Below are 14,761 nucleotides of genomic sequence, written 5' to 3'. Positions count from 1 at the left end.
CAAATAAGAGGTATTATATAACAGACAGACCATCAAGTGTTAGTAGCTATTACACTAAATTTTAATTCCACTGCAAAACAACTAACATCCTGACATTTCAGTTTATAGTCAACAGGGCAAGTTCTGCTTTGACTTACATACACACAAATCCCACTGCAGTCAATGGGTCTGCATGGGTGTAACCAAGAGCAGAATTTAACTCAAAATGCATTCAATACAATGGAAAGTGCATTCAATAGTTTTATGTACTAGGATTCCAGTGCTGTTATTTTAATAAATCTGTGACAAAAAGAAAACACTGTATCTTTAAAAACATTATTTAGAAATTGAAAAATTACTTACAAGCTGCTCAGATTTTACACCATATAGTTGTATGGTCTTTGCCACGTTTTTTGAAACAGCTAAACTGAGGTTTGGGTCCACAGCAGCCACATTTAACTCGCTAGAAAAAAAGGAGATAGATCCTAATTAAAACTAAATAGTCCAGATTGTAACAAATGAACTATTAATAACTAGTAACATGGCATGTCAATTGGAGGAGAATAGTATATACAACCAAAACTCTATGAGGCACAATGGTTCAATTTACAGTTTAACAAGTCTATTCAGGAATTTTATGAGCAGAGTGTATCACTTCCCATTCTGATGCTAAGAAAGAACTCACAGTGAGTAAATTTGGTACTGCAGCATGTATGCTAAAATGATACTATTCCCATTGGGTTCAAAATATTGACTTCAATGCATTACTTGGCAAGCAGAATTTGGTAGAGGCAAGCACAGAGCCATTCACAGATGAGGCTGAGAGTAAACTATGCAGAGATTCCAAGGTGGGGTCTTTGTTTGTCACAACTAATAGGCTTTACTGTAAGCACAATATGCAGTACAAGGGACCCCAAAATAGATGGAAGACAACAAACTGAAGAAAACAACAAGATATTATGGTCCAAATCACTTCCTGGGGAATCCCTGTAGGAGGATGAGCGCTGACTCCTCAGCACTATTTCCCTCACCTTCCTGGAATCCCACAGAAATCCATCTGCTAGGGCTCCATCTACAAGGAGCTCTGCAGAAATTTGAGAGCAAGGATAGAGATAGCTATCCAAGCAGCATTATCCCCCTATGGGTCATGTTGCCAGAGGTAATCCTCCAAGCATTGAGGGAGATGTGAAGATTCACAGAATTGGGAAGCCTCACCCTTAGAGAACTTCACAGGGCCCTAAATTTCACTAGCTAGACAACTCAGTTTTCCTGTCCTTTGTGAAGTTATCCTACTTCCTCTGCAAGATGGGGCATCAGGGCCCATAAATATGTGCAATACAGTCCAAACCAGCGATACTGAGTCTGAGGCTCGGGAGCCGCAAGTGGCTCTTTAATGTGTTTCCTGTGGCTCTCTGCACCACATTAATTTAAAACGCTGTGTGATTTACTGTGGCTCTTTTGGGTAACGTTGATTGCTAATTTGGCTCCTGAAGTCTGATTATCACTGGTCCAAATCCTAAAATGAGATGAGCCCTTGTAATTCCGACTGAAGACAACAAGAGCTGTAAGAGTTCAGCATTTTTCACAATATTAACACATCCAGTAAATTACATAGAATGCTACCTATTTGGACTGTTTGGACCAGTCCTTGCTAAATAGACTAAAACACTGAAATCAGGGATTAATGAAAATGTTCCATTTGTGATTTAAACATTTCAGTTTACTTTTTCTAACTGGGATATTCCTCTTCATTTACTATTCTTGTTATTTCATTCTTTATGCAACAGATTGTTTTAATAAGAGATTTAGTTTATAGCCAAGCAAATATCTTCCCTTTCGTATATTCAGAATAATTTAGTTGTAACACATTTACACTAGATTTAAAATTGCTCTTTCTTACTGGATTTTAAGCACAATCATGTGAGTAAAATTACTTATGTGCATGCTTGCAGAGAGCAGACCACATATGAATATTTCAGAATTACTCCTGCACAACAAGAATCAACAATTGAACCCTGATTTAATTTCAGTGCTAATAACTTCTATAATTAAAGGGGAAATCAAACATTTACTGTTAATGAAGTTTCATTTCCAAAATTTTAATATAGAAAATAAAAAGACATGGTGCAGATTACATGTTGCAATATATAATAACCACTTACCTTGCTATAGTTTTAATGATGCTGTCCAGTTCATCAGTGGAAGGAGGATTCCGACCCCCAGGGGGAAATACAAGGTTGATGGGGTCAAAGAGTCGAGATAATGACTTTGACAAATAAGCAGCTTCATAAGGTTGCAATGAGTCTTTCAAGGCTTTTTCTGAACTGTGGGCATAAAACAGCATTATCATTTTCTAAAGTTGAAATATATAGTAGCAAGTTGAGGCTGGGACTCCTCTAGAGCTTATAAACTCTGCAGGAGCCAGAGAGCTATATATAGCACCCATATTTTTTCCCTTGAAGTAAATAACTGTTCAGTTAGCGTCCCTACATAGTTCAACACAGCTCTGTGCACTAGCTCCCCACGAGGCCTATTGTATGAAACAACTTTGGCATCCCTAAACCAAGTTATTCTTGAGATATGCAACATTAAAAACATGAGGAAAGTGTTCCAAAAGTGGGATCAGAGCCTTTTTCTGAAGTCACATATCTCATAACAGATGGCCTGAGCCCCACCCAGAGCATGCTAAAAAATTCTCCTCTGACATGGAGCTACCTGTATAAAACACCAGGGAGAAAGGACCATTTTTGTGCTGGCTTCAATATTAAATTTTAAAACTACATTTAATATACTTCCATCATTACAATTCCTATTAGTGAAAATGATTCAATAGTAGCTACTATGTAAACTCTACCAGTGGAATTATGACTTTTATACTTAGGAACAATAGGATCAATGTGCCGGGTGGGATTTTCCAAGGGGCTTAGCACTGACCTTACTTGCTTTCACTGAAGTCAATGGTAAAACTCCCGTTACTTCAATCGGAGTATAGGTAAGCCCATGCATAGCACTTTTAAAAATCTTATCCTACATATTTATCCTATTGCTCATAAGTCAGAATAGATTTATTCACCAGTGTCAAACCTAATCGTCTCCATATTTAACATGTAAATCATGTACACTGTAGGATGTAAAACAGATATGGTGAGAATCATTAGGAATTGAGTATCTGCCACTCTGTAGTGATTGTGGTACCACAAAATACAGGAAGACGCTATAGTAATTGCATTCACACCAGATAGGCAAATGGCGACTTTTAATCATTCCTGTTTGCTCTGTCTACAGCTATACAGAGAGGTAAAGACAAAACTAGCTACAAGTACTTTTAGCAGAATTGTGAATGACAGGACAATCCAATGTAGTTAATTGCTTAATCTGACAAAAATGACACAGATCAAAAACATGAAACTTAATGTGTCTTCATTTTATTTTACACACACACACACACACACACACCAGTTGATAGAAAGACTGCTGAAAAAGTCCTTAAAATTCTAGCTCTCCTGCAGGGGACTTCCTGCTTTGTGAAGCTGAAAAACCCTGAGTTCTTGTCTATAAAAACTCCCTTCTTGCAGGATGGGTGCCGGCAAAGTGAACGAGAGGAGTGCGATTTGTAAAATGCTCTAATGTGTTGCACTCTAACTGCCCCAAGTAGGCCCGGCTGGCACACTCTGAAAGGTGCCTAGTTTATGTGCACAAACCAGGCACCTTTTCGAGCATGGCAGCAGGGTCTACATGGGACAGTTAGAGCACAACATGTTAGAACACTTTACAAATCACACCCCTCCAGTGTGTTTTGTTGCACCATGCAGACCAGACTTATGGCTCTAGGATTGTATAGTTATCTCGTCAGATACAGCGGTTTGTGCTCAACATACTCATAATCCTGTTTCTTTTGCATGAAAATGTCATGTGCATCTTCTTCCATCTGTTGCAGTTCAGCAAAGAGATCTGTATTTCCACTTGAATTAAAATTTCTTTGAATATTTTGACTATATTGTTGTAGGCGCTTCCACAAGTCATTATAAAGTCTCAGTAATTTAGGGTATTCTCCTTCAAAAGCTTGCTTCAAAAATACAGAAGCTGTAAAACAAAACAATAAACAGCATTCATTATGATCTTCCAAAGTAGCCTCTTTGATAAAAATAAATAGCATGGATCTTAGCACTTAAATCAGTACATTCCTATACAATAAAACTGAAGTATTACTATATCTACAATTAATATCATTGTTGTAAAAACTATCACAGTACAAATATAAGTGTCTAAAACACTGTAATGCATCCCTCCACAATCTGAACGTTGAACATAAAAACCTTGCCTTGTACAATAACCATCCCAGCTATGTTATCCAGCATTTCATGACCAAATTATTATTTTATTACTGTTACTATTTATTAAGCACAACAGTGTGCTGGGTTGCATATATCTAAAGCACTTTTCAACGTTAGTTTTGCAACGGAAAAATCTATAGTTTTGTTTCATTTTCAAAGCACATTTTTAAAGGGACACAGATAATCTGAAGTAGGCCCAAATCTTTAACAAACCTTAAAGTTATTGTTACAAGCTGGTGGGAGAAGCCCTTCAGATTTAAATAGCTGAAGTGTTCTGCTTTTACACATATTACTTTTTTTAAAAAGAAGATTAAAAAACAACTGCACATTTGTCGAATAAAGAACGATAAAACGAGCTGAGAAAGCAGTGTTATTTTCAGCCCCGGAAAGCATGCCACAAAAAGTGGAAAGTGAAACAAATTTAGAAGAGTTTAAAAAAGGTTGACAATATCTGTGCTCTGACACCACCTGACTTTAGGGATTCCACCAGCATGTTTTAGGTGAGTAGAAAATTGGCCCTTTAATCTGGTGGCCTTCAGGGTCTGAACATATGCTGCAGTTCATCCATTCACACTTCACCATCTGAACCATTTTTTTTACTCATATGCATTTTTTCATTTTGATCATTGTAAGGTCCATATTTTTTATTTCCATAGTAATTAGATATTTCATTGTGGTGAGCTGAGGTCTGTAATAGTTTCTTCCCCACAGCACAAAAATAGGTGCTGGACTGTTATTCTTTTATTGTTTACACTTCGTCACACATTTATTTTCTTCTCTACGCCTAACGGCCCAGTCTTGCTCCCACTGACGCAAACGTGAGTTTTATGATTTATGTCAGTGGGAACAAGATCTAGGCCCTACTCTACATATACAAAAGTAAAAAAACATTGCTGAATATTAAATACTAAACGTCTCCTAGCCCTGGGGACAGAAGTCAAGACATTTGTTTGGCCTTGGTTTCCCCTAAAAATGCATGGGTTTTTTGCTGTCCCATTTTATTTCACTAGTACCATGCTACTTTAAAAGCTATTCTTTCTTTTTAAAACACTTTGGTGAAAAGTGCTTCTGCCTTTAGTTTAAAAAAAATATTCAAGACTTTTGGAGTTCTTTGCACATTTCAATGTTAAATATGCAGCTTTCTGTAAACAAAAATATTTAAAAAAACAAAACTGACTACACACTGCATGCATTATTGCCTGAAAACTCACATATACTGAAAAAAACAAAACAGCATTTGGAGCATAAACATCCTGCTTTCACCAAACTTTTATTTAAAAATAACTTTAACAAGTATAAGAAGCAAAACAGTGGTGTTTTGATTAATAACTGTGTACTAAATTGCTAACAGGACAGAAAAGTTACCTCAATGTTGAAATAAAAATTGTGCCTATTGCTGTCACCGTGATACAGTCTTAGGCCCTATCCTGCAAACACTTATGCACATGCTTAAGTTTAAGCACATAAGACTCCTATATTTGCTGGATCAAATGAACCTAGGTACCTCTGTTATAGGTAACACATAAGACAATCTATAAAACAAATATGTTTTTAATATAGTTGAATAAATTTCCTTCTGGAATCACCTAGTTACTTAGCAACTCCTGAACAGAAACCAAGCAGCTACTTCCTCAAATTAATAATGCTGTTATTGTAGCCCAAATTTTTAAAGGGATATCATAATGACTGAGCCCACAGAGATATAAGCATATGCATGTTGCACCTCACTCGTATGTACTAAGATTAGGGATTTGCGAGCTTCACATGAGTGTAAAGGGTATTTTTGTGAATGCATCCCCAGTATTTAACTTTGACAATTCAGCCAGTTGCATGCTGCACTGCTATTTACTGGCAATAGTGCTGTCTAATGTTTATGACTCTTCCTCCACTTAGGATGACATTTGTACAGCATATTTTGTGTTTTCAGAATCCCGCACCAAGATTTTCAAAAAAAGCTCAGCTTTGCTTTAGGTGCAAGTGGCCAGGTTTTCAAGATTGCTCAGCACCCAAGAGCACAATAAGAAAATAATTGCTCTTTTAATCAGGTTAATGTTTATGGTTTTGGCTGACCTATTCACTTTTGGCTTCTGGAAGTATAATCCATTATTCCACAAATTTCTCCCTTCCACCATGCCACTGCCAAAGAAGGGATATTTTTATATTGGATGATGAATATTAAATAAAGCAAAGTACATATTTTCCTGAATGCACAATAAAAGTCTGGGGAATGGAAATATATGTATGAGGAGTAACAGGAGAAACCACAGCTGTAGATCTGATAGCTGGAAATAACAAGCAAAGGTTTATTGAATTTACATATTTTCAGACTAACTCTAAGACATCACAAATCACACATGTTAAAGACAACACTTACAGTCTGTTGCCATCTGAAATTGAGAGGAAAGAGTCTGAGTTACTGCAGTCCAAAATGTGTACAAAATATCTGACTGGCCTTCCTGGGACGGGGGGGGAAAAAGAGAAGAAAAGTTCAAAATATGTCATAGGCCTAAAAAACTCCATATATTACATCATAATACATTTGCCAGAAAAAGATTCCCTGGCCATCCCAAGTGTTTTAATAAACTCCTACTTTGTATTTATTTTTTAGAACACAATATACAAAAAACTGCAAAATATAAACATTATGGTCATCAGTAGGGAGGGGCCAACTAGTGTGAGCAAACAAAAATAAATGCAGCCCTCAAATGCAGTCTTTTCTCTGGGTTTGGGAGGTCACCTCTCAATGCACTTCTTGCTGGTAATGGGTCTTCCAGGGACAGGGGCGAGGGTGGGGACAACTAGTTCAGAACTTCCAGAACCTAACGGGAATGAGAGAGCTATTCCTCCTCTCTCCTTGTGAAACAGTCCATACTAAAGCTTCTGAAGTATGATGCACTCTGGTATAACTTCCAAGGATGCCCATATGATCATTCAAACTAAGAGACTGCAGTCAAACCCACAGATCCCTCACCACCAGGACTTGTTGCCAGGAGGGGATAGTGGTGTACCCAGCTACTGCCAGCAAGGCAGACAAAAAGGAGGGGAAGGAGGCATCTGTTCTGGAGTAGTCAATACCTGGAACTCTGGTGCCAAAGTGTCAGTACCATGTGTCAGAGTAGCAGCCGTGTTAGTCTGTATTTGCAAAAAGAAAAGGAGTACTTGTGGCACCTTAGAGACTAACAAATTTATTTGAGCATAAGCTTTCGTGAGCTACAGCTCACTTCATCGGATGCATTCATCGGAAGCTCTGAATGAGCTGGTACTGGGACATGGTACCTGGTGCCTGAGTAGAGGGACCCTTCTTGGGCCACCCTTGTTTATGTCAGAATGAAAGGATTTATGCATTTTAGAGCTTGAACCTGGCAAGGATGACCTGGATCTATGCCTCTGCGGGGGAGCAGTGCTCCTTTCCTCCACTGATCCCAGGTGTTTTATCAGCCACAGAGGAGGATTTCCTAGAGATGTGACCCTCAGAATTACAACCAGAAGAATGGACAGGAGCACTTTGTGAAGAAGACAATTCAGGATTTTCAGTCCTGGTCATTCCAGGATCTCTCCAGCAAAGACAACTTCAAGTGAACCTCTTTCGCCTTGTGTATTCTCTTGCAAATGGCATATCTCTCAGGAACTTGCTTTTTACCAAATATCTGGTGTGCCCCGTGTTAAGGGGCAATACAGTCTCACAAGGAAGACAGAGTTTAAAACCTGGGGCCCTTTATTCTCCCATAAGGGCTTGACGCAGTATCAGGAAAGTCTTATAGAAAAAAAAATTTAAGGAAAAAAGGAAACACTATGAAAGAAGTGATGAGTGAAGACTAAGGCTATGGCTATATTACATCTTATTTTGGCATAACTTATGTCACTCGGGGGGGATATATAAATCACCCCCTTGGGTGACGGAAGTTACACCGACATAAGCATTGTGGACATCACTAAGTCAGCGGGAGAGCTTCCCCTGCCATCATAGCTTCTGCCGCTCGCGGGGGCTGGAGTCAGGGCCAGCCCACAACATTTTGGCACCTGAGGCGGAGAGCTCAAATGACGCCCCCATGCCCCCTCGCTTGGGCCAAAACTTTGAAAGGTCTCAGTTCTGCCTTCTTCCTGTTCTACTCCTCTCATGGTACTGCTCTGCTACCTATCCCAATAAAGGAGAACTAACAACTTAAAATGCCTTGTTAAAAAATTTTAAGTAACACTTATCTTCACACGCCTGAACAGCAAATGTAACTTTTCTTGTCTGCACAGCAAACATTGGCATTTTTATCTGTTTGAATAATTGAAGTGGTGCTTTCCGTGCCTTCTTGGTTGAAAGATTTGAACTGCTTCCTGAAGGTTCACAATCTGGGCCAGCTCATGCTCTATTGAGATGGTTGCAAGGCCCACCAGCCTCGCCTGTGTCATTGTGGAGCGTAGATGTGTTTTTATTAACTTCAGCTTGGAGAAGCTGCGTTCTCCACTGACAACTGTTACAGGAAGTGTTAGAAGTATGCGCAGAGCAACAAAAGCATTTAGAAAGAGGGTGATCATCTTATTTGTGCACATATATTCCAGAACAGCCTGTGGAGTTGATCCCGCTGAAATGTATCTTGAAAGGGCTTTCAGTTCATTACCTAAATCATCTGTATCAATATTGTGCATTGTCATCATGTAGCAACACTGTCTCTAGTGCTCTGCATTGCTGGTGTAGGTCTTCTTCAGGTATAGTGAGGAGTTTTGGAATATCATAAAACATCCCAAATATACTGCTGTGTTTCTTGAACTGCATGAAACATTCTTCAACTGACTGTATTGCACAATCTAGCACCTGGTTAAAGAATTCAACTTTGAATTGTTGTTTGGGGTCTCTTATGGGATTATATCCCATGCCTCGTAATCAAAATGTCTTCTTCTTTGGTGACTCTTGTATTCTTGAATGGGTGGGAAAATAGCTTCAGTGTGAAGTTCCTCTGCCAACTTCTGTGCACTCTTCAGAACATTTTGAAATCCCTCATCTGACCGGTCAGACTGTAGGTATGACTTTGCTTTATCCAGTTGTTCCATTGCTCCAGATATATCAAGGTCAACACCTTGGAGTCTCTTGCTTACAACATTTATTTCCAACAGTATGTCATGCCACAACACTAAGCCATACAGAAATTTGAAGTTATGTATGTTTCTGGTGATTCCATTTCCCTCTGCCACTGTTCTCCCATGAACAGTTCCTGTCATAGCATTATCCTCCATAATGGCAACTATGGCATCATCTATCTTCCCAGTTTGGTGTTTGATAGGCTTTATCGCCTCCACTCGACTTTCCCATCATGTGGCACTCAGTGGTTTCAGTGTCAGAGAGGATGTTGCTTCAAAATTTGCCATCAATGAGTTGATGCAGAGAAAAATACATAGATGCTTTGAATTACATTAAGAAATTCAGCAGCCTCACTAGAAGCTGATGCTTCATTACTGAGCACCAAGTTCAATGAATGAGAACTCCATGGGACAAAAAAAGTTCCAGGGTTTAACTCTCGGATCCGTGTCTGCACTCCTCTGTTCTTTCCTCTCATGTTGGCACCATTATCATAGCCCTGACCTCTCATGTCAGCTATCTCAATTCCCATATCTTCCAGCTTTTTAAGAAGCACATTTGTCATACCAGCTCCTATAGTATCATCAATGTCAATAAATTCTAGAAAATGCTCTCTGACAGTCACCATTGCAGGGACATTTTCACTAGGTTCTGTTGTTGTTACAAAACGCACCAATAAAGTCATTTGTTACTTATGGCTGATGTCAGGTGTGCAGTCCAGAACAACAGAGTAATATCTTGCTGACTTCAGATCTGCCACAATGGTCCGTTTGACTTTTGTTGCCAGTAACTGTATGATCTCATTTTGAATGGTTTTTCCAAGGTAGTTGTGTGTGTACATTTCTTGGGTGGTGACTCTTCTTAGATGCTCCTTGAGTACAGCATCAAACTGAGCCATCAGCTCCACAATTTTAAGGAAGTTTCCATTGTTTGGCACATACAGCTGATCTGAAGTGCCACGCAGTGCTAGACTTCAGGTAGCAAGCATTCTCACAATGGCAATGAGCCTTTTCAGAACACTTTGCCAGTAAAGAGACTCTGATGCAATCTTCTCTTGATGCTGATCATCTATGGTGGCCTTTAACCTTAGCCTCATCTCAAGCTCTTTCCACCTATGGAATGCTCTCTGGTGATTTGCTGCCTTCTCATGGCAGTTTTCTAGCCAGATTTTTCCAGTCCTTTGTTCCTGTAGAACCCAATGTGGCCGGAACATTAGACTGGAAGAGTTTGCAACAAAAACAGTATGCAGCATTCTGGGTTTTTGAGTACATAAGCCATGGCCTCTCCACTTTGTCACCATTGGGGATTTCACACCAGTAATGTGTCGGATGGAAACTTCTATTTTCATTGTCTTTGGGGAACATTAAGTTTTTCACTTGCTGTGGCCCATGCTATACAAGGAAGTCCCTCAGACTACTGCTCAAGTGGGTCCACAGTCCTGAATCATCTAGACTTAAGGAACTAAACTCAGCAGCAGCTGTTTCTTGCGCCTCCAACACACTCTTCTCTGATCTACACTTTTCTTCAGGAATGTGCATGGTTACATCCATTTGAGATGGAGATATGGCTGCTGCAGTAGCTGCCAGGTCACCTGCACTCGGACTAACTGGAAGATCAGGCATCTCCTCACCACTCACATCCCCACTGGGGCTGGAAGGCTCCCTGTGAACATTTGTGTCTATGTATCTCAGGACAGCTTCTTCCTGCTTAGAGAAAAAAGCTTCCTTTGCTTTCTTTCTTTTTCTGAATGCTGCCCCAGGGGGTGTTTTCTTCTTTCACTTGTGACTGCTGTTCTGTGCCAGCTATAGTGGCTCTCAACACTCAGCTGAAGGGGACAAATAAGTAAGCTGGTAGCAGAGCATGAGTGAGGGAAGATACCAGCGTCTTAAGGGCCTAACTGGCTCCTACTACTTCAGTTGACTGCCTGTTCTCCTCAAGTGGGTTCAGGAAAGCAGCAGGAAACAGGAAGCCCCCTGAGAAGCTGGTGTTAATCAGTCCAGGCTCCTGGGGGTGCTAGAGAGGTACATAAGAGGCTCCTCCTCCTCCTCTCTCTCCCTGCAGCTCCTGCTTTTCTCCTGCCTGCCTGTTAGGTCTCTTGTGCCCTTCTTCCTCCAGTACTCCACCATCTCTGTGCATCTAGAGCAGAGAGAATACATATGCACCAGCAGCAGACACAATTTTCTACACTCTGGGTCCTAGTGGCGCTCCACCCCGCACCCTCAGTCTGGCACCTGAGGCGGTCGCCTCAGTTCGCCTCATGGTAAGGCCAGCCCCAGCTGGAGTAGCTAAGCTGACTGGAGAGCTCTCTTCTGTCGGCTTAGAGTGGCTACATTAGAGAGCTCACAGCGGCAAAGTTGCATCGGTGTAGCTGTGCCACTGTAAACTCTCTAGTGTAGCTGTGCCCTAAATAAGTAACTATCTACAGATATTCACAACTATTTACACAAAAAAAGGGAACCATACAGTGAGAGAGAAGCTTGGACAGTCCGTAAGGACTTGTTTACACTTGACAGTTAATTTTGATTAAGGCAGGGTCTGAACTTAAAGCCAGCTATTCCTGAATAGCTCCATGTAGAGAGAAGCCCTGAGTTCCAATTCGTAGGCACAGGCAGTAAAAAGGAACTGAGGGGTGGATGGGGTACTCCATCCTTTATGACTTTAGTGGGAGGCACAAGGACACTATGGGTATGTCTACACTGCCAAGAAAAACCCAGGGCTGGCCTGTGTCAGCCGACTCAGGCTCACGGAGCTCTGGATGCAGAGCTGTTTCATAGCTGTATAGACTACTGAGCTTGGGCTGGAGCCTGAGATCTGGGACCCTCCTACCTTGCGGGGTCCTAAAGTCCAGGCTCCAGCCCAAGCCCAAAAGTCTATACAGCAATGAAAGAGCTCTGCAGGCCAACCCCCATGAGCCCAAGTTGGCTGGCACAGGCCAGCCGTGGGTGTCTAGCTGCTGTGTACTCATACCCTCAGGGCACGTGCATGGCTCCAACAGATATTGCAGGCCAAAAAAATCTGAATTCCACCAAGACTGGAATGTACATAGACAAGCACTTGAAGAAGCAGCTTAGAGTTGGGAACACACTTATGTGACAGTTTTTTTGAAAAATGAACAATTATGCAACCGCATAATTTCATCATGCAAACACATGGGGTGCTGACTTATTTATTATATATAAACTGTTGTAACAATAAATAATACGATAAAGATATCACATGCTCTACCTTACACACAATCTACAGTAACTGTATAATGGACACAATTCTAAAAAGATCAAAAAGTCCCACTGACATGTTTTTATAATAAAGTTAGACAGCAAAGGACTGCGTAGTGGAGTTACCATGAGCCTTGAATAAGAGGCTCTGCATAGTTGCACTTCTCCAGAATCAGACTCAGACATTCATAGAATATCAGGGTTGGAAGGGACCTCAGGAGGTCATCTAGTCCAACCCCCTACTCAAAGCAGGACCAATCCCCAACTAAATCATCCCAGCCAGGGCTTTGTCAAGCCTGACCTTAAAAACTTCTAAAGAAGGAGATTCCACCACCTCCCTAGGTAACGCATTCCAGTGTTTCACCACGCTCCTAGTGAAAAAGTTTTTCCCTAATATCCAACCTAAACCTCCCCCACTGCAACTTGAGACCATTACTCCTCGTTCTGTCATCTGCTACCACTGAGAACAGTCTAGAGCCATCTTCTTTGGAACCCCCTTTCAGGTAGTTGAAAGCAGCTATCAAACCCCCCTCATTCTTTTCTTCTGCAGACTAAACAATCCCAGTTCCCTCAGCCTCTCCTCATAAGTCACGTGTTCCAGTCCCCTAATCATTTTTGTTGCCCTCCGCTGGATGCTTTCCAATTTTTCCACATTCTTCTTCTAATGTGGGGCCCAAAACTGGACACAGTACTCCAGATGAGGCCTCACCAATGTCGAATAGAGGGGAACAATCACGTCCCTCGATCAGCTGGCAATGCCCCTACTTATACATCCCAAAATGTCATTGGCCTTCTTGGCAACAACGGCACACTGTTGACTCATATCCAGCTTCTCGTTCATTGTAACCCCTAGGTCCTTTTCTGCAGAACTGCTGCCTAGCCATTCGGTCCCTAGTCTGTAGCAGTGCATGGGATTCTTCCATCCTAAGTGCAGGATTCTGCACTTGTCCTTGTTGAACCTCATCAGATTTCTTTTGGCCCAATCCTCTAATTTGTCTAGGGCTCTCTGTATCCTATCCCTACCCTCCAGCGTATCTACCTCTCCTCCCAGTTTAGTGTCATCTGCAAACTTGCTGAGGGTGCAATCCACACCATCCTCCAGATCATTAATGAAGATATTGAACAAAACCGGCCCCAGGACCGACCCTTGGGGCACTCCACTTGATACCGGCTGCCAACTAGACATGGAGCCATTGATCACTACCCGTTGAGCCCGACAATCTAGCCAGCTTTCTATCCACCTTATAGTCCATTCATCCAGCCCATACTTCTTTAACTTACTGGCAAGAATACTGTGGGAGACCGTGTCAAAAGCTTTGCTAAAGTCAAGGAACAACACGTCCTCTGCTTTCCCCTCATCCACAGAGCCAGTTATCTCGACAATTAGATTAGTCAGGCATGACTTGCCCTTGGTGAATCCATGCTGACTGTTCCTGATCACTTTCCTCTCCTCTAAGTGCTTCAGAATTGATTCCTTGAGGACCTGCTCCATGATTTTTCCAGGGACTGAGGTGAGGCTGACTGGCCTGTAGTTCCCAGGATCCTCCTCCTTCCCTTTTTTAAAGATGGGCACTACATTAGCCTTTTTCCAGTCGTCTGGGACCTCCCCTGATTGCCATGAGTTTTCAAAGATAATGGCCAATGGCTCTGCAATCACATCTGCCAACTCCTTTAGCGCTCTCAGATGCAGCGCATCCGGCCCCATGGACTTGTGCTCATCCAGCTTTTCTAAATAGTCCCGAACCACTTCTTTCTTCACAGAGGGCTGGTCACCTCCTCCCCATGCTGTGCTGCCCAGTGCAGCAGTCTGGGAGCTCATCTTGTTCGTGAAGACAGAGGCAAAAAAGGTATTGAGTACATTAGCTTTTTCCACATCCTCTGTCACTAGGTTGCCTCCCTCATTCAGTAAGGGGCCCACACTTTCCTTGACTTTCTTCTTGTTGCTAACATTCACAATTCAGTTCCTGTTTCCTCTGCGCTCCAGGGTGCAGCGAGCTGCTCCTGTCACATATGTGACACAGCTTACCTGCTCCCCCATGCCAGCTCACCTCTGTTGACCCGTGCGTAAGTGGGGTGGAATCCAGGATCTATCCACTCCCAACCCACCTACTTGGGAGTGGGAGTAGCAGCTCTATAACGGTTGCTTCCTCCCCTCTGCACAGACTGGT

The 14,761-nt window shown here is 41.7% G+C and overlaps 1 protein-coding gene across 1 annotated transcript in view; it reads right to left on the bottom strand.

Moving 5' to 3' along the window:
- Positions 1 to 14,761, bottom strand: part of COG5 (component of oligomeric golgi complex 5) — a 304,028-nt gene that overhangs the window by 54,778 nt on the left and 234,489 nt on the right. The window contains exons 11-14 of the mRNA XM_074942459.1: positions 6,688 to 6,769; positions 3,858 to 4,062; positions 2,142 to 2,303; positions 343 to 442 (exon numbers count right to left, since the gene is read on the bottom strand). Of these exons, the coding sequence (XP_074798560.1) occupies positions 343 to 442; positions 2,142 to 2,303; positions 3,858 to 4,062; positions 6,688 to 6,769 (549 nt within the window). The remainder of the gene's footprint in view (positions 1 to 342; positions 443 to 2,141; positions 2,304 to 3,857; positions 4,063 to 6,687; positions 6,770 to 14,761) is intronic.

The sequence above is a fragment of the Natator depressus genome, chromosome 1 (assembly GCF_965152275.1).
Source record: "Natator depressus isolate rNatDep1 chromosome 1, rNatDep2.hap1, whole genome shotgun sequence".
NCBI lineage: Eukaryota > Metazoa > Chordata > Testudines > Cheloniidae > Natator > Natator depressus.
The sequence above is the reverse complement of the archived record's forward strand: the minus strand, read 5'-3'. Positions and strand labels throughout refer to the sequence as shown.